A 20,815-nucleotide genomic window follows, 5' to 3' on the forward strand; every position below is an offset into this window, starting at 1 on the left:
TCCCATATCCCCTCCCTTTTGCGTCTCCCTCCCACCCTCCCTATCCCACCCCTACAAGCGGTCACAAAGCACCGAGTTGATCTCCCTGTGCTATGCAGCTGCTTCCAACTAGCTATCTATTTTACGTTTGGTAGTGTATATATGTCCATGCCACTCTATCACTTTGTCACAGCTTACCCTTCCCCCTCCCCATATCCTCAAGTCCATTCTCTAGTAGGTCTGTGTCTTTATTCCTGTCTTACCCCTAGGTTCTTCATGACATTATTTTTTCTTTTAAATTCCATATATATGTGTTAGCATACGGTATTTGTCTTTCTCTTTCTGACTTACTTCACTCTGTATGACAGACTCTAGGTCTATCCACCTCATTACAAATAGCTCAATTTCATTTCTTTTTATGGCTGAGTAATATTCCATTGTATATATGTGCCACATCTTCTTTATCCATTCATCCGATGATGGACACTTAGGTTGTTTCCATCTCCTGGCTATTGTAAATAGAGCTGCAATGAACATTTTCGTACATGTCTCTTTTTGAATTATGGTTTTCTCAGGGTATATGCCCAGTAGTGGGATTGCTGGGTCATATGGTAGTTCTATTTGTAGTTTTTTAAGGAACCTCCATACCGTTCTCCATAGTGGCTGTACCAATTCACATTCCCACCAGCAGTGTAAGAGTGTTCCCTTTTTTCCACACCCTCTCCAGCATTTATTGTTTCTAGATTTTTTGATGATGGCCATTCTGACTGGTGTGAGATGATATCTCATTGTAGTTTTGATTTGCATTTCTCTAATGAGTAAAGATGTTGAGCATCCTTTCATGTGTTTGTTAGCAGTCTGTATTTCTTCGGTGGAGAAATGTCTATTTAGGTCTTCTGCCCATTTTTGGATTGGGTTGTTTGTTTTTTTGTTATTGAGCTGCATGAGCTGCTTATAAATTTTGGAGATTAATCCTTTGTCAGTTGCTTCATTTGCAAATATTTTCTCCCATTCTGAGGGTTGTCTTTTGGTCTTGTTTATGGTTTCCTTTGCTGTGCAAAAGCTTTTAAGTTTCATTAGGTCCCATGTGTTTATTTTTGTCTTTATTTCCATTTCTCTAGGAGGTGGGTCAAAAAGGATCTTGCTGTGATTTATGTCATAGAGTGTTCTGCCTATGTTTTCCTCTAAGAGTTTGATAGTGTCTGGCCTTACATTTAGGTCTTTAATCCATTTTGAGCTTATTTTTGTGTATGGTGTTAGGGAGTGATCTAATCTCATACTTTTACATGTCCCTATCCAGTTTTCCCAGCACCACTTATTGAAGAGACTGTCCTTTCTCCACTGTACATTCCTGCCTCCTTTATCAAAGACAAGGTGACCATATGTCCGTGGGTTTATCTCTGGGCTTTCTATCCTGTTCCATTGATCTATCTTTCTGTTTTTGTGCCAGTACCATACTGTCTTGATTACTGTAGCTTTGTAGTATAGTCTGAAGTCAGGGAGCCTGATTCCTCCAGCTCCATTTTTCGTTCTCAAGATTGCTTTGGCTATTCGGGGTCTTTTGTGTTTCCATACAAATTGTGAAATTTTTTGTTCTAGTTCTGTGAAAAATGCCAGTGGTAGTTTGATAGGGATTGCATTGAATCTGTAGATTGCTTTGGGTACTAGAGTCATTTTCACAATGTTGATTCTTCCAATCCAAGAACATGGTACATCTCTCCATCTATTTGTATCATCTTTAATTTCTTTCATCAGTGTCTTATAATTTTCTGCATACAGGTCTTTTGTCTCCTTAGGTAGGTTTATTCCTAGATATTTTATTCTTTTTGTTACAATGGTAAATGGGAGTGTTTCCTTGATTTCACTTTCAGAGTTTTCATCATTAGTATATAGGAATGCCAGAGATTTCTGTGCAATAATTTTGTATCCTGCAACTTTACCAAATTCGTTGATTAGCTCTAGTAGTTTTCTGGTAGCATCTTTAGGATTCTCTATGTATAGTATCATGTCATCTGCAAACAGTGACAGCTTTACTTCTTCTTTTCCGATTTGGATTCCTTTTATTTCCTTTTCTTCTCTGATTGCTGTGGCTAAAACTTCCAAAAGTATGTTGAATAAGAGTGGTGAGAGTGGGCAACCTTGTCTTGTTCCTGATCTTAGTGGAAATGGTTTCAGTTTTTCACCATTGAGGATGATGCTGGCTGTGGGTTTGTCATATATGGCCTTTATTATGTTGAGGAAAGTTCCCTCTATGCCTACTTTCTGCAGGGTTTTTATCATAAATGGGTGTTGAATTTTGTCAAAAGATTTCTCTGCATCTATTGAGATGATCATATGGTTTTTCTCCTTCAATTTGTTAATATGGTGTATCACGTTGATTGATTTGCATATATTGAAGAATCCTTGCATTCCTGGAATAAACCCCACTTGATCATGGGGTATGATCCTTTTAATGTGCTGTGGGATTCTGTTTGCTAGTATTTTGTTGAGGATTTTTGCATCTATGTTCATCAGTGATATTGGCCTGTAGTTTTCTTTCTTTGTGACATCCTTGTCTGGTTTTGGTATCAAGGTGATGGTGGCCTCATAGAATGAGTTTGGGAGTGTTCCTCCCTCTGCTATATTTTGGAAGAGTTTGAGAAGGATAGGTGTTAGCTCTTCTCTAAATGCTTGATAGAATTCACCTGTGAAGCCATCTGGTCCTGGGCTTTTGTTTGTTGGAAGATTTTTAATCACAGTTTCAATTTCAGTGCTTGTGATTGGTCTGTTCATATTTTCTATTTCTTCCTGATTCAGTCTTGGCAGGTTGTGCATTTCTAAGAATTTGTCCATTTCTTCCAGGTTGTCCATTTTATTGGCATATAGTTGCTTGTAGTAATCTCTCATGATCTTTTGTATTTCTGCAGTGTCAGTTGTTACTTCTCCTTTTTCATTTCTAATTCTATTGATTTGAGTCTTCTCCCTTTTCTTCTTGATGAGTCTGGCTAATGGCTTATCAATTTTGTTTATCTTCTCAAAGAACCAGCTTTTAGTTTTATTGATCTTTGCTATCGTTTCCTTCATTTCTTTTTCATTTATTTCTGATCTGATTTTTATGATTTCTGTCCTTCTGCTAACTTTGGGATGTTTTTGTTCTTCTTTCCCTAATTGCTTTAGGTGCAAGGTTAGGTTGTTTATTCGAGATGTTTCCTGTTTCTTAAGGTGGGATTGTATTGCTATAAACTTCCCTCTTAGAACTGCTTTTGCTGCATCCCATAGGTTTTGGGTTGTCGTGTCTCCATTGTCATTTGTTTCTAGGTATTTTTTGATTTCCTCTTTGATTTCTTCAGTGATCACTTCGTTATTAAGTAGTGTACTGTTTAGCCTCCATGTGTTTGTATTTTTTACAGATCTTTTCCTGTAATTGATATCTAGTCTCATAGCATTGTGGTTGGAAAAGATGCTTGATACAAGTTCAATTTTCTTAAATTTACCAAGGCTTGATTTGTGACCCAAGATATGATCTATCCTCGAGAATGTTCCATGAGCACTTGAGAAAAATGTGTATTCTGTTGTTTTTGGATGGAATGTCCTAGAAATATCAATTAAGTCCATCTTGTTTAATGTATCATTTAAAGCTTGTGTTTCCTTATTTATTTTCATTTTGGATGATCTGTCCATTGGTGAAAGTGGGGTGTTAAAGTCCCCTACTATGAGTGTGTTACTGTCGATTTCTCCTTTTATGGCTGTTAGTATTTGCCTTATGTATTGAGGTGCTCCTATGTTTGGTGCATAAATATTTACAATTGTTATATCTTCTTCTTGGATCGATCCCTTGATCATTATGTAGTGTCCTTCTTTGTCTCTTATAGTAGTCTTTATTTTTTTATTTTTTTTTTTTTTTGCGGTATGCGGGCCTCTCACTTTTGTGGCCTCTCCCGTTGCGGAGCACAGGCTCCGGATGCGCAGGCTCAGCGGCCATGGCTCACGGGCCCAGACACTCCGCGGCATGTGGGATCTTCCCGGACTGGGGCACGAACCTGTGTCCCCTGCATCGGCAGGCGGACTCTCAACCACTGCGCCACCAGGGAAGCCCTAGTAGTCTTTATTTTAAAGTCTATTTTGTCTGATATGAGAATTGGTACTCCAGCTTTCTTTTGGTTTCCATTTGCATGGAATATCTTTTTCCATCCCCTTAATTTCAGTCTGTATGTGTCTCTAGGTCTGAAGTGGGTCTCTTGTAGACAGCATATATATGGGTCTTGTTTTTGTATCCATTCAGCCAATCTGTATCTTTTGGTGGGAGCATTTAGTCCATTTACATTTAAGGTAATTATCGATATGTATGTTCCTATTCCCATTTTCTTAACTGTTTTGGGTTCGTTATTGTAGGTCTTTTCCTTCTGTTGTGTTTCTTGCCTAGAGAAGTTCCTTTAGCATTTGTTGTAAAGCTGGTTTGGTGGTGCTGAACTCTCTCAGCTTTTGCTTGTCTGTAAAGGTTTTAATTTCTCCATCAAATCTGAATGAGATCCTTGCTGGCTAGAGTAATCTTGGTTGCAGGTTTTTCTCCTTCATCACTTTAATTATGTCCTGCCACTCCCTTCTGGCTTGTAGAGTTTCTGCTGAGAGATCAGCTGTTATCCTGATGGGGATTCCCTTGTGTGTTATTTGTTGTTTTTGCCTTGCTGCTTTTAATATGATTTCTTTGTGTTTAATTTTTGACAGTTTGATTAATATATGTCTTGGCGTATTTCTCCTTGGATTTATTCTGTATGGGACTCTCTGTGCCTCCGGGACTTGAGTAACTATTTCCTTTCCCATATTAGGGAAGTTCCAAACCATAATCTCTTGAAATATATTCTCAGTCCCTTTCTTTTTCTCTTCTTCTTCTGGAACCCCTATAATTCGAATGTTGGTGCGTTTAATGTTGTCCCAGAGGTCTCTGAGACTGTCCTCTGTTTTTTTCATTCTTTTTTCTTTATTTTGCTCTGCAGCAGTTATTTCCAGTATTTTATCTTCCACCTCACTTATCCTTTCTTCTGCCTCAGTTATTCTGCTATTGATCCCATCTAGAGTATTTTTCATTTCATTTATTGTGTTTTTAATTGATGCTTGATTCATCTTTAGTTCTTCTAGGTCCTTGTTAACTGTTTCTTGCATTTTGTCTATTCTATTTCCAAGATTTTGGATCATGGAAATAGAATCTTGGATCATCTTTACCATCATTGTTCTGAATTCTTTTTCAGGTAGACTGCCTATTACCTCTTCATTTGTAAGGTCTGGTGGGTTTTTATCTTGCTCCTTCTCCTGCTGTGTGTTTTTCTGTCTTCTCATTTTGCTTATGTTACTGTGTTTGGGGTCTCCTTTTTGCAGGCTGCAGGTTCGTAGTTCCCGTTGTTTTTGGTGTCTGTCCCCAGTGGCTAAGTTTGGTTTAGTGGGTTGTGTAGGCTTCCTGGTGGAGGGGACTAGTGCCTGTGTTCTGGTGGATGAGGCTGGATCTTGTCTTTCTGGTGGGCAGGTCCACGTCTGGTGGTGTGTTTTGGGGTGTCTGCGGACTTTTTATGATTTTAGGCAGCCTCTCTGCTAATGGGTGGCGTTGTGTTCCTGTCTTGCTAGTTGTTTGGCATAGGGTATCCAGCACTGTAGCTTGCTGGTCGTTGAGTGAAGCTGGGTGCTGGTGTTGAGATGGAGATCTCTGGAAGATTTTCGCCGTTTGATATTATGTGGAGCTGGGAGGTCTCTTGTGGACCAGTGTCCTGAAGTTAGCTCTCCCACCTCAGAGGCACAGCACTGACTCCTGGCTCCTCAATTTGGGATGATTTGTTGTCTATTCATGTATTCCACAGATGCAGGGTACATCAAGTTGATCGTGGAGCTTTAATCCGCTGCTTCTGAGGCTGCTGGGAGAGGTTTCCCTTTCTCTTCTTTGTTCTCACAGCTCCTGGGTCTCAGCTTTGGATTTGGCCCCGCCTCTGCGTGTAGGTCGCAGGAGGGCGTCTGTTCTTCGCTCAGACAGGACAGGGTTAAAGGAGCAGCCTCTTCGGGGACTCTGGCTCACTCAGGCCGCGGGGGAGGGAGTGGCATGGGGTGCGGGGCGAGCCTGCAGCGGCAGAGGTCGGCGTGACGTTGCACCAGCCCGAGGCGCGCCGTGCGTTCTCCCAGGGAAGCCGCCCCTGGATCCCGGGACTCCGGCAGTGGCAGGCTGCACAGGCTCCCGGAAGGGCGGTGTGGACAGTGACCTGCGCTCGCACACAGGCTTCTTGGTGGCAGCAGTAGCAGCCCCAGCGTCCCATGCCCGTCACTGGGCTCCGCGCTTTCAGCCGCGACTCACGCCTGTCTGTGGGGCTCCTTTAAGCGGCACTCTTAATCCCCTCTCCTCACGCACCAGGAAATCAAGAGGGAAGAAAAAGTCTCTTGCCTCTTCGGCAGCTCCAGAGTTTTCCCGGACTCCCTCCCGGCTAGCTGTGGCACTTTAGCCCCCTTTAGGCTGTGTCCTTGCCGCCTGCCCCAGTCCTCTCCCTGCGCTCTGACCGAAACCCGAGCCTCAGCTTCCAGCGCCGCCCGCCCCGGCGGGCGAGCAGACAAGCCTCTCGGGCTGGTGAGTGCCGCTCCGCACCGATCCTCTGTGCGGGAATCTCTCCGCTTTGCCCTACCCAGGTATGTGGGGAGTTTCTTGCCTTTTGGGAAGTCTGGGGTCTTCTGCCAGCGTTCAGTAGGTGTTCTGTAGGAGTTGTTCCATGTGTAGCTGTATTTCTGGTGTATCCGTGGGGACGAAGGTGATCTCTGCGTCTTACTCTTTCGCCATCTTACCCGGAAGTCCTCAACAAACATTTTTGATGTCATAACAATTGTTTCCCTTAATCTTAATTATAAAAATAAACTAAAATTTATCTAAATATAAAATTAATAAAGGACAGTGGTTTATGGCATTTCTTTACAAAAAAAATTAAGAGGGACACTTTTTATTGTGCTGTCTTCAACCTCCCTTTCCAAATTGTTGGGAATTGCCTGACTTTTTCTTTTATGCCTGCTTGTGTATTTTGTTAATTATTTGGTGACTGTACATGTGTGGAGAGAAGGAGGGGTTTAAATCTGGGGGACTATATTTATGAATCTTGCTTAACAGTGTATGTTAAAAATAAATTTTTAAAAAGAGCCAGTTAAATAAGCTCTGTACATACTGAGAGTGTCTTTGTACTTTCTTATTGAAATCTCATATATTCTTCAATACATTGAAATTTTCCAGTATATAGAGTTCTTATCTTTGAATGCTTGCATTTATTCATCTCAAACCTCACCTCCAACTGGTCTTCCTCCCTAACTACCTGCTGAAGAAATCTCTGGAGCAGTTTCTATCAATCAGAAGTACTGGAATTGCTGAAATTACTTTCATCAGCCTCTTGCTCTATCCATGGTGAGAAGTACCAGGGAGCAGACCCTCTCTTCCTGCCACACGTGATCAGTACCTACTCCTTGAAATGCATGGGAATCTGTAGGATGTGCTGGTGGAGGACAATGATAAACTGGAAAGCATGTGCCCCAGATGCTTACGGGCTCCAGTGGACCACTGCCATATTGTCCCACTTCTAAATGTCAGGATTTTTATAAGAAATTAAAAGCCTGAGTTTTTATGTGGTTTGCCCAACTTGTGAGTACCGGGCAACAACCATGAGTACAAAAAGCTTTCTACAGTTAGGCTTCATCCCTGGAGTGCCAGTATGTTACCCTTGTCTTAGAAAGACCTCTCTTGGGGAAAACAGACTTATTCTTATTCTTAAATAATAGATTTACTAGCAAACTTTTGGGATGCAATGTTTTGGTTGTATTACGTGCTATTTGCTTGCATGTACTCATTCCACTGCTTGTTGAAAAACTGTACAGTGAAAGTCAGTCATATTAATTATATTGGAGGTAATTAGAATTCATTTATTTCTACTAATGCAGGTAACACAGCTTAATTTTAAAATCAGTTTTTAGGATTTATTTCAGGAATAATCAATTAAACAGCCACAAATACTGTTTAAAGTTTCCAGTGTTTTATTTCTTTATTATCCTAGAATTTAACTCATTTTACTAGAATATCTTATCTACCTATTAAAGACTTATAATTTAACTCTTTAAATGATAGCACCCCTCTCTAAAGGTAATTTTATTTTTCTTGGTGCAGTCTAAACTTCACTGGTCAGTAGCTAAGGTAGAATACCATTTTAGAGGAAGCAACAAAGAATTAAGAATCTAAAAATATCATTAACTTTAAAGAATTATTGTCTTTAAGAAGAGTGCTGACATTACTGCACACAATCACCTTAGATCATGAACTGAACAAAATTCATCCATTTACTGAGAGTCCATTAGAATTCCTAACTTATTTTGTCTATTTTAAACATATCCTGTTTAATTTCTCATTTCCAGTGAAAGCTAATTGTTATGATGGCAAATATCATATTTTGCTTTTATAATCATTGTGCCTTTAAAAAATGAAAATTATTCATGATAAATATAGTTTATCATGAAAAAACAAACAGTGTATGAGCACAATTCTTGCTTAGGCATGTTCATTTGAAAAAATACTATTGAGTATTTTCTTCCTCTTTCTAGAAACAAAAAATGTGGTTCAGCTATCCTCAATTCTCTTACAAGGTAACTGCTTCATCTAATTATATTTGCTATTCTTATTTCTGTTATGGGTTTTAATAAGGCTAGCAATGTTGTATAAAATGGAATTGCCTAATCTTTTTGTCAAGAGTTATGACAACAAATGGTTTTTCCCTCCTTTGCCCTCAGGTAGATGTTAGTAAATGGTCCTTCACCCCTGTAATGCTGCCATTAACATTCATAAACTGCTCTGGGTGAACTAATTCAGAGGTCGACACAGACATGCCAGAAACATCCTCATTTCCTAAAGATGGACTTGACAAGAAGAAGCCAAGAGTTACTTTTCAATCTCTCTGCTGGACCACAGGATTTCAATATGAATGCACAGTGGATACAAGACACTTCTGTAAAGATATGTCAGCTCTGAGGAATGCAATATCACTCTACAGTTCTATGTGAATACAACTATGCTTGTTTAAAACTATAGTTTTCTGTCTGATTCATTCCCTCTCATCAACAGTGAGAAGCAGGTGGCTTTGTAGGGACAGATGTATCCAATCTATTTTTCAGCAATGACAGGCATCCGCTGTATACAAATAAGCCTTGCTGTTCTGACTAAAGGCATTGGTTTACTACTGGCCTGTAGTGACCTGTGAAAGAAACATGAGTGATTCTAATGCATGGCTAAAACTCCGGGCTTACAGATAGCATCAGATCCAGGCCATTACAGCTGAAACCACAAAGGCAAACTGAAAGAGAGAGTTTAAGCAATTGCGTGAGCAATTCAGGGAAGTGTTAGATGATGAAGAAATGTGGGAATTTGTGGCCCGAATTATTGAAATTTGCTATCTTCTGAACAATTACATCATTCCCTTGTTTTCTTTGGCACATTCTTAAATAAAAGCCTTTTACTTCTTTTGCTAAGAGATGCCCTTTTGGGTTGTGGTACCAATTTGCAAAGTGAGAAAATACGTATATGTTCTTGCATTAGGTGCAGTAGTTTTCAAAGTAAAGAAAATGATGACAAAGTGCTCATATTAAAATAAAGAACAGGCAAAAGAGAACATCCTCTTGGTATATAAAGACCATAAGAAGACTAAAGATGAAAAATACTTACAGCTTATGATACTAATTTTTATAATGTAGATATATCCAGCTCTATTGATTTTCTAAGATGAAATATATGAGATGAGGAGAAAAAAAAATGTCAAAAATTGACACATCCTAAGAGTGAGTTCACCAATTTCCAATTTTCCAAGATGCTTCTCTCCCATCTTTCTTACTCATGGATAGTCTTAATATTAAAGAGAAATTAACCCTTTTTATGTTGCTGGCTAATTTTCATGGCAGTATTGGAACACTTGAACACTTATTTATAGTGGAAGCAGTTTTGGAAACTTAGCTGTTAATAAGTATTTACTGTAATGGTACTAATTAAAGATTGTAATGCCTTTGGGAGATATAAACATCATGCAAGGCTGCAATGTTACATTTTTAATTAACAGTTTGGAAATGATTACAAATAAACTGTGTGAGCCATCCTTTCTCATTTACATAGTCTGATGGCCTGTGAATGGGTTTACTACAAAGCTACTAAGCTACTGCCTATATACTGCTTTATTTCAGCTTTAATTAATTTCACTATTGACTGAATACTCAAAGTCATAAACACAAGTTTTCAGATGATCATTGCTTGCAGGTATTTCTCTAGCTAATCCAACATCTTCCAGCCCAGAATCAGGGGGACACAACATTTGTCACTGTTTGGGTTATCATTACCTATCACATGGTGCTATAGGTAGAATGGTAAACTGAGTTCTTTTTAGAATGGAGAGATAAGACAACCAGGCCTCTAATACTGGAAGAGAGTACAACTTCATAAATATACTCAAACAATTTCAAGGTCCATGTGTGCCATTTTGAGCAGTTATATCACATTTCAATTCTCTTTACTTACTCACACATCTGTTGTCATTCAGCAATATTCGATCCCCCCTGCAGGAACAGTTCACTCTTCCGTTAGGAGTTAAAAGGCACAGGTCATGGCAACCTCCATTCAGTAATGCACACGGAGAAAGTTCACCTGCAATGAACAGGTTTTACTGGTGACATTTTATATTGAATTCCTAGTCTATGTTAATATAGATTAACAGTAAACTGTTAGCCTCAATTTCTCAAAAATATCTCATGAACAAGGAAGATTTGGGATTTTTAAACAAATCTAAATATTCCAAAAGATAAGAACATTAAAAATATGTAAAAATCTCTACATTTTCTAACATATTTGTCATTCAACGCACTAGTACCTCTAGAAACCACATGCATACTGCAGACCGCAATTTTGTAGGTATTCCAGTGATTAAAAAAATTTTAAGGCCAGATGCAAAGCTTGTTTATCAACAAGTATTATTTTCTTGGAAACGATTTGAATGTTCAAAAATATGAGGAGTGAGCAAGTATGAAATAGAAATCCAGAAGCAAATAATTAAAAATGAATTGTTCCTCTGGTGATAAATTAAGAACTACAAAATTTTCCATAAAACTTTCAGATAATTTCAATATATTAGATAGTCAAAGCCTGAACACTAGCCCCAGAAACAGTAAGAAAACAAAATCCAACTAAGTATTACTTAAAAACATAAATACGTTTTTTGAGAGATTATATAATTGAGAAATATATTTGTAACTTACAAATAAATATTGTAACTTACAGCTATTGGTGTCATTGGCAACAGCTATGATACCCATTGGTTGATGTGGAATATCAGAACGAAGAATTTTTGTATCTCCTCCTGTGTACTTGTTGGAACGCAGGATAGCTCTTCTTCCCCAGTCTGACCAGAAGATATAATTGTCATACACAGCCAAACTGAGAAAAGTCCCTGGCCCAGATTTGACAATCACCTGGAATAAAGTAAAATATCATATTTTTTAAAATGAAAATATCCACATCTGTTTTTGCTCAAAAGAAAAAAGAGAGATTAAGATTATTTCTGATTATTGAAATAATCAGATAAAAATACATTTCACTAAATGTATTATCATAATGTGTTTATAGTTTATTTTAAATGTCTTAACCATCCTTAGTTTTTGCAATGTTTACTTAATATTTTGCAGTATATTTTTATTTAATAATCATTCAGTTTGCTTAAGCAGTTGTGTCGTTTTAGCATTATAAACCAAAATCATCATGACAACAATATGAGACTATTAGTACTAAACATTTATTTATCATTATTAAGAAATCTTTAGATATACAGTAAACACTCACTAAGCTCTCAGAACTATATACAGAATATAAAGTTCAACTGATCCAGGTTATTCCTTTAGGAAGCTTACAACATGAATAAGTTAACTAGATATACATGTATTGGCAATAAAAGTTTAAAAGCAAAGACCAAAAAGTTTCACTCAGACCAAGATGAAGTAAAAGGGTGTAGATTTTCCTTCTCAATAAAACAACTAAAAAAAAAAATATATATATATACATACATACACACACACACACACACACACACACACACACACACACATATATATATATAAATTTAAAAGGAGGCTTTTCAATACATTGGATATCAGGTAAGGAAGGACAGTGATTCCTGAATAACAGGAAATAAACCAAGTGAGTCCCATAACCTCCACAGTTTATAGCCTGAGACAGATTCCAGGTAGCAAAACAGTGCAAAGAAACCCAACAGAGTCCAGGGAACCCAGGGAACTCTCTGAGTGGATATAGCTGAGAGTTACGGGAGGGTAATATGGTTAGCTCTCACAAGGCAGTGTTGGAGAGGAGAAGGCAACAGAGAGAGAACTCTGGATATCTGCACAGGGTCCTCCTGGAGTATTAAGCACACATGCCTATGTATGTGAGACAGTTACTGCAAGCTGGTGAAAGAGTCATGCAAAAGGATTAGAGAGAAGAGTTTCCAAAATTTATGTGGGTCCAAGAATCACACTTGTTAACGCCAACCAGACTTAAAATCTTTCTAATTCATGGGACTCTGAGTAGAGTACTTGGAAGGGTCTTGGCTCAGCAGTGGGGAATAATTAACCCTAAACTCTGTTCTACTCCAGTCTCTCAAACCTTAACAGCAAATCCTGAAAGGATCAAACTCTTTCCAGGTAGCTTAACTGTTTCCCAAAAGAAAGCTCAAGAATTTTAATGGTAATATGCAAAATTTTACCACTAAACTACTATGGAAAAAAAGATGAAAAGTCGCAAATCAGTGACCTCAGCTTCCACCTTAAGAAAGTAGAAGAGAAAAGGGTTAAATCCAAAATAAAGGAAAACAAAATAAAAATTGGAAGAGAAAGCAAGGAAATAGAAAACAGGAAAAAATCAGAGGAAAATCAATGAAACTAAAAGATGGCTCTTTGATATCAATAAAATGGAAAACACATATGATGAAGTGAGTTTTATCCAAGGAATACAGAGTTATTTAATATTTTTAAATCCTATCAGTATAATACACAAAGTAAGAAAACTCATATGAAGATCTCAGTAGAGAGAATTTATTGGTTGGATCTAATATGCATTCCTGATAGAAACTCAGACTAAAAATATAAATAGAAATAAAGCTAGGAATGAGACAGGAATAATCATTCTTACTACTTCTACCCAACATTGTCCTAGAATTTCTAGCCAGTATAATTAGGCAAGAAAACAAAAATAAAAAGCATTCAGATTGGGGGTCAGACAAAGTCTGATCGATCACCTAGGCCTGCCTTCACCAAGAATCTTGTTAGGTCAGTTTAGTGCATTTGGGGAAGATGTTTCACTTATTTTTTTAACTTTAGTTTGCTCCTCTTAAAGATGGTGCTGATTAAAATCCTCCCTTACCTATGATATTTCCTCTTAGTAATCGTCCATCCACTCACAGCCCATTCACTCCCTGGCTATAAATTTCTACTTTTCCTTGTATTTAGAGTTGACCTCAATCCCTCTCCTCTACTGCAAAACCCCACTGCAGTTGTCTCTATACCTATCCTGATAGTCCTGAATAAAGTCTGCTTTATCATTTTAACAGGAGTCATGGATATTTTTTCCTTAACACATTCAATGTAATACTACTGAGAAAAAAAAAAAAGGATGAATTACTGATGTATGTAACACTGTGGATAAATTTCAAAATAATTATGCTGAGTGAAAGAAGCCAGACAAAAGGGAGTACAGGTATATGATACCTTTCATATAAACTTCTAAAAATGCAAACTAATCTGTAGTGACAAAAAAAAAAAAAAACCAGTGTTTCCTCTGGGCAGAGTGGGAAGCAGTAGGGTGGAAAAAGAAGGATTAAAAAGGGAAATGAAGAAATGTGTTGGGGTCATTGATATGCTCATTATCTTGATGTGATAGTGGACTCACAGATAATATGGGTGTTTGAGTGTGTGTGTGTGTGTGTGTGTGTGTGTGTGAAGACTTTTAAACTTTAAATATTTACATTTTAGTGCATGTCAATCAGATCTAAATAATTTTTTTAATAAAGGCCAAAAATTTCTTTAAAATATTTTCAAAAGTAACATTAAGTAAATATATGGGACTGCAACCACATTTGGAAGGACAGGATACATCAGAAAATAGATGTTTTTATTGTCTAGTCATTTTACTTTGCTTTTGCTTCTAAATCTAATCCATAGGTGACCTATCCGAATAGTTCCTCTGAACTCTTTAGCAAATTAGTGAATGAACAGAGGGATGGTTTAAATGTGAGCACACCCTTGTTAGTTGAATGAAATGATCAGATTTCTAGAAGAGAGAAACTAACATGAGTTTTCTCTTGTAGCAAAGAGATGAGACATAATTTTAGGAATCTAACAGTAAACATACAAAAGAAGAGAGGAGAAAAAGGACCTTAAGCCTTAGAGAAGCGAAGAAATCTACAAGAATTTGCCTCTAAGGCAGCAAAAACTTCAACGAACAGCTTTAAAGGCATTGATGTAGTTTATTTTATTTTGTTTGGTTTCATTTAGAAGAAAGCTTTGCCTCCCTACTGTAGACAAATTACATGAATAGAGACGTCATGGCATACCTAGAATAAAGAAATGGGCTTTTTGCCTTATCAACATCCTAATCAGGAGGGCTTGATAATCAACATCCAATTCAGAACTATAAAATTTACTCAGTTATCTCCATTTTAGAAACCATTGTGGTATAATGGGAAGGGCTCAGAAGGCCTACATTCAAATGGCAGCATGGTCATTCTTGAGCAGAGTAGATTTGGGGAAGCATGTTTCACTTTTTTTTTTAATTTTAGTTTGCTCATCTTTAAGATGGGGCTGATTAAAACCTGCTTCAACAACTTCACAGGGCTGTTATAAGGCTATATATAGAAATATTTTGAATATCTTATATTTATATATATCCATATGTATATATACATATGTTTGTATTTATTTAATTTAGCTGTCAGAGATAAGTTTGATATTAACTTTTGTGATTTTGGCCTCCAGATCTGTTATAAAATAATATTTTTATATAAAAATCAAATTTAGAAACCTCAATAGTAATATTTTTATAGAAATAAATCAATTTGATTATTTGCCTTGGAATATTAAATATGCCAAGCAGAGACCTAGCTAGATTACTTTTCCCGTAATCAGAAAAAATAAATAAAAAAGGAATTTTCACAGGAATGATGACTGCATGAGAATGGTCACGAAGAAACAAATATTTGGAAAATACCCTTCCTGGTGCCACATGTTGCCTTCTTAGGAATTAATACATTCCAGGATTAAATAATTTACTGACTACTAAAACTGATGTGTTTTGGAGAAAACAGATAATCTTGGGAATATGGTAGTTTAAAAAAAAAGTCCCCTCTCTTTACTCCATCCTATATCAAATTCTAAATTATTATGAGGTAATTAGCAATGTCATTTTCCTGATTTCCCAAATTTTTCCTCATTCATTCTGAATTAACTGGTAATTACCCTCTTATAAAAACAATTACTTCATTTTTATTCTGAATATATAAGTAATTTCTGTTCTATAGAGCAATATTTCTCAAGTTTTAATGTCCATCTTCAACCTCTTTAAAGAGGGGAAAAGGTGTCTTTCTTGATCTGTAATACATTAGAACATCTTATATTACAGAGGGACAAGATCATTCTTCCATATGTTCTCCTGTGCTTAGAACAATTTTACTAATCTAAGTGCAGGTCATGTTGCTGTATAATAGTGTTTTTCACCTAACCTCCACCCTTCCAAACACACACACACACACACACACACACTGGAGCATGGGGAAAACTAATGCTAAAATGCACTTTTTTGCCCTATTGGAAATCTGAAAAGATGGCTGATATTTAGTAAGTGTACGAGTTTAATATTCCTCATTTGTATTTCTTTGGAAATAACAAGTTATTCCCTAGTCAATATTTCATGAGTATAAAAGATCACCTGTAACAATGTTATGGACTGAATGTTTGTGTCTCCCCAAAATTCATATGTTGAAATCTTAACCCATCATGTGATACTTGTAGGTGGAACATTTGGGAGCTAATTAAGTTTAGATGAGGTCATGACAGTGAGGTCCCTGTGATGGGATTAGTGTCCTTATATGAAGAGGAATAGATCTCTCTTGTTCTCCTTCATGTGAGGATACGCAGCAAGAAAGGAGCTGCTGCAAGCCAGAAAGAGGTCTGTCACTTGAGCCCAAACATGCTGGCATGCTGATCTCAGATTTCTCAGCCTGGAACCCTGAGAAATAAATGTCTATTGTTTAAACCACCCAGTCTATGGTATTTCATTAGAGAAGTCGGAGCTGATTAAGACAGTTTTACTTTTTCCTTTTAGAAGAGCCAGGCTTTAAGATTTATATCTGCTTTAAATTTCAGTAACTATTCTTTTTAATCAACATAATAAAGATTGCTTGTTAAGAAAATAACTTCTATATTGTGCTTTCTGGGAAGATTTTCCTGAGAAAAGGAAGGATGAATAGGCGATAGTATGGGAAAGAGAAGGAAAAGCTTTTGGCAGAGGGAATACATGGTGCAAAAGGCAAGAGGAAGGGGGAACATGAAATGCTGGGAAAAGGAGCAAAGGTTAAGTCAGTATTATTAACACTCAGACATCTGGGGAGAGGATCCCATGATGAGTCTGGTGAGAAAGGCCAGAAGGGCAAATATGTAGGACCTTCCTTCCTATAGGCCAAGGTTGTGAGTCTGAGTTCTGTTCTGAAAGTAATGGTAAATTAAAAAAAAAATTTTTTAAGCACTTTAAGGTCATTATTCGTTCGTAAAGATTGTTTTGCCTCTGGTGTAGAGATTAGATCAGATAAGAAAAAAAGAGTTTCAGGGACACCAGTTAAGATCAACTGCATTTTTTCCAGACAAAGGGTAACACTTATGATATTTTGAGCAAGAAAGGTGAAGAATACAAATATTAGGGGAGTATTTACATACTAAGGACTCTCTATTTCCCTTTCTACCAGAACCCACAAGGGTTTTCGTCACTCATTCATTCAATCAATCTTCATTTTACCATTGTTTTAGTAAACAGTAAGAGCTAACACTTCATGAATGCTTACAACGTACAGGATGCGTATGTATCATACCAAATTTAATCTCACTCTACCCTATATGGTAGATACTATTCCAATCCAACTTTTATTGATGAGGATTGAAGCTTATCAAGCTTATGTAATCAGCCCTAGGTCACAGATTTACTCAATGATTTGAGGCTATTTCAGACCCAAAGCAACTAAGATCTGAATTAAATTTTATATATAAAATTCGCCTTGGTTAAAGAGACAGGAGAAACTCTTTGATATTAGCAGATGTGTATGTGCTGTACTTATTATTAAATCTATGCTCCTTCAAGTTAGGAATAGTAGTAATCCCTTTGATCCCCTTTTCTATTCAGTATATTTTATGTGAACAAAATAGACATTCAGTAAACTTTGCTAAATCACTAAGAATGAAAAATAAATTTTTAGTTAAACATAAATAAAAATAGTTTTTTTATGGATAAGGAATAGTTATTCTTATGACAATGAAAGTTTTTCTATGTTGTTACCAAAAGTCATTTGGTATATAGCAACTTTTATAAATTTTAATACTGATTGAACTTAGTAGTTTACTTCTTTACTTCTGCTGACACACAGACAAGGGAAAAAAGCAACATTAAACTCAGTCTATAATTATGCATGTTACTTTCATAGGGTGCAATAGGTTCCACCAAGAATTGAGCTGAAGGGGCTTCCCTGGTGGCACAGTGGTTGAGACTCCACCTGCCGATGCAGGGGACACGGGTTCGTGCCCCGGTCCGGGAAGATCCCACATGCCGCGGAGCGGCTAGGCCCGTGAGCCATGGCCGCTGAGCCTGCGCGTCCGGAGCCTGTGCTCCGCAATGGGAGAGGGCACAACAATGAGAGGCCCGCGTACCGTAAAAAAAAAATAAATAAATAAAAGAATTGAGCTGACTTTAGACATTTCACTGGTTAGAGTTCAGTGTGGAAAAGAGAAGTGAAATCCACTAAATTACACTTTCTCATCTCCGTATTAAACATTTTTATCATAATTTCATAAATACTGTACCTTGCAAGCCTAATCAGCATCTTTATTTACAATGCAAAAGCTTTGTCCTCGTAAATTACACTCTACCATGTTATGTGGTAATAATATACCATTATGGCATAATTTTTAGGCACTTTAACCTTGAACCTATAAATAGGCTCATGGTTCAAAATAGTCATGTTCATTCAGAGAATGCATTTCTTGACAAAGTCACATAATCTCACATGTGTCCTCATAGATGGACAATTAAATTGGTAATCCACAACTTCAACTTCAATTGACTTGAAGTTATGTGTCAGGGAATTTAGTCACTAAACATATGCCTTTCCTATCTTGAAACTTCACCTGGTGCTTTATTGGTAGAAGCGTGGCAACTAATCAAGGAATAAAAACATTCAGTTTTATAAGCCAGATCATATTTCCAACACCCAGATGCTAAATGTTAAACCAAACAATTTAAAAGCCAAGTAAACAGGAAGCTTCCCAAACACCCCAGCTGATTGCCTCACTGACAAGATCATAAATGATCATTATGAGAAATGACAACTTGGCCCCTGCCATGGCCAGGCATGACAAAGTGTTACAGATTGCAGAGAAACAATTGCAGTTGCTTTAGCCTGGGAGAGAATGGTGATGTGGTAAATCAGCAACTTAAAACTGAGAAATATTTAACTTAAGAATAGATGGCTATATTTAACTTGCCTGAGTGAGTTTGCAGAACAAATATAAAATATATAAATGTCATTAGTGTCCAGCCAAATTTGAAAAGAACAACATTCACAGCAATCATCTAAAAGACTGCCTATTGTGTGAGAGGAGTTACCAGCCTTTGTTAGAGAGGCAGAACCTTCTGAGAGAGATTAGAGAATGAATTACTTTGATTTCACACTCTCTCTTTCTGATCTCTCTGTTGATCACACTCAACCAAAGGCCAGAGGACAAGGAAGCCATTTTAACACACAGGTAAACCTTCAGGGGGAAGAGAACATGGAGGAGGATGGAGAAAATATCTGTAGATATGCATTAGAGAAGTAGTAGAAAGAACCCTATTCTGAGACTCATTATTTTTCCGTGGATAGCTTTTTGGCTTCTTGGGACTCAAACTCTTAATCTGTAAAATAGGATAGTAAAAGGTAATGACTCAGCTCCTTTCCCAAAGAAAGAGGATGGATAATATATTCCCTTAGGTCACACAGAAAACTAATGAGAAGAAAAACTGTGATATTCCTGAAGTGTTATAGCCACTCCTGAATGGAATTTGAGCAAGTTTCTAACATTATGATTGTCTTGGCTTCACATTTGATTATAGTTATTAAAGTTATAGCTTATCCAAAATTCTGATTTAGATATATTTAGACAGTTTGAGATTCATAAGCTGATTTGTATCAATAAAGAGTAAACGTTAAAAAAAAAACTAAATATATTTTTCAGTTAGTTCCTTCTGGTTTGAATTCCTTCCAAAACCATTCATTGTGAGACCCAATTCAAGGGTGACTTCCTTTAGGAACCCCTTCCCAGCTGCCCAAAGCAAAATGTCTTCTTCTTCTGCATATCCAGACAGTTTCTATACACATTCATTATAACACTCATCAGAAGATATCATAAGAGCTTGTTTTTCCATAGATAAATAGATTTTAATCCATAGACAAATACAACAGAACATATTTAACATTCAATGATTTTTTTAACATTTATTTATTTTATTTATTTATTTTTGGCTATGTTGGGTCTTCATTGCTGCACATGGTCTCTCTCCAGCTGTGGGAGCAGGGGTCACTCCTTGCTGAGGTGCACAGGCCTCCCACTGTGGCGGCCTCTCCCGTTGCGGAGTACGGGCTCTAGGCATGCAGGCTTCAACAGTTGTGGCACACGGGCTCAGTAGTTGTGGCCCACGGCCTCCAGGGTGCAGGATCAGTAGCTGTGGTGCACGGGCTTAGTTGCTCCGCAGCATGTGGGATCCTCCCGGACCAGGGCACAAACCCGTGTCCCCTGCATTGGCAGGGACTCCCAACCACTGCGCCACCAGGGAAGGCTTCAATGATTATTTATTGACCAAATCAATAAATAAATGAGCGATTAAAAAACCATTTCCCCCTGTGTTTGTGTTTATTTCTTGCCCTGTGTTTGTGGTTATTTCTTCCCCTTCTTTTTTTTAATGTACATTTATATGAACTTAGAACTCAACTTTGTACTTTATTTGCTTATGTACAGAAAAATAAACTTTTTTCTTTATAAAATTGTATTACCAACATTTATGTTTTACTGAAGAATGGTAAACATAATCTCAGGATCACATTCATGCCTTTAATAAATATTTCAATACTGTTACTCTCTAGGTCATTGTCTAAATACAACCCTCCTTTTTAATATTTTAGTAGAAAAAGTGAAGAGCTAGTCAAAGTAATATATTAAGTCAAAACCTCCTTTGTCCAAGCCATACTGAATTACCAGTCTTAATTTTTTTAATTAGGATTTACTGAATATCAAACAAAAATTAAATATTACTTTAAATGCTATATTGTAAGAAGTTAAAAAATTGTCCTGTATGAAAGGATGACTGTTTGTAAGCATGAATATTTGTTTTCCAGTGTATGTGATTATGTGAATACAACTGTCAAGGGAAAGGCCAGAAACAGATTAACTTAACTCTTACTACATTTAAAAAGAAAAGTTAGACTAGGACTATGAGCCTGGACTCTGGAGTTAGAATATTTGCAATCATGTCTAGCACGTCCTCTTATTG

General features: G+C 37.2%; 1 protein-coding gene across 1 annotated transcript in view; it reads right to left on the reverse strand.

Moving 5' to 3' along the window:
* LRP1B (LDL receptor related protein 1B) overlaps positions 1 to 20,815 on the reverse strand; it is a 1,545,691-nt gene that overhangs the window by 284,294 nt on the left and 1,240,582 nt on the right. The window contains exons 44-45 of the mRNA XM_060105953.1: positions 11,265 to 11,457; positions 10,511 to 10,636 (exon numbers count right to left, since the gene is read on the reverse strand). Coding sequence (XP_059961936.1) covers positions 10,511 to 10,636; positions 11,265 to 11,457 — 319 coding nt within the window. The remainder of the gene's footprint in view (positions 1 to 10,510; positions 10,637 to 11,264; positions 11,458 to 20,815) is intronic.

Source organism: Mesoplodon densirostris, chromosome 8, assembly GCF_025265405.1.
Source record: "Mesoplodon densirostris isolate mMesDen1 chromosome 8, mMesDen1 primary haplotype, whole genome shotgun sequence".
NCBI classification, from domain to species: domain Eukaryota; kingdom Metazoa; phylum Chordata; class Mammalia; order Artiodactyla; family Ziphiidae; genus Mesoplodon; species Mesoplodon densirostris.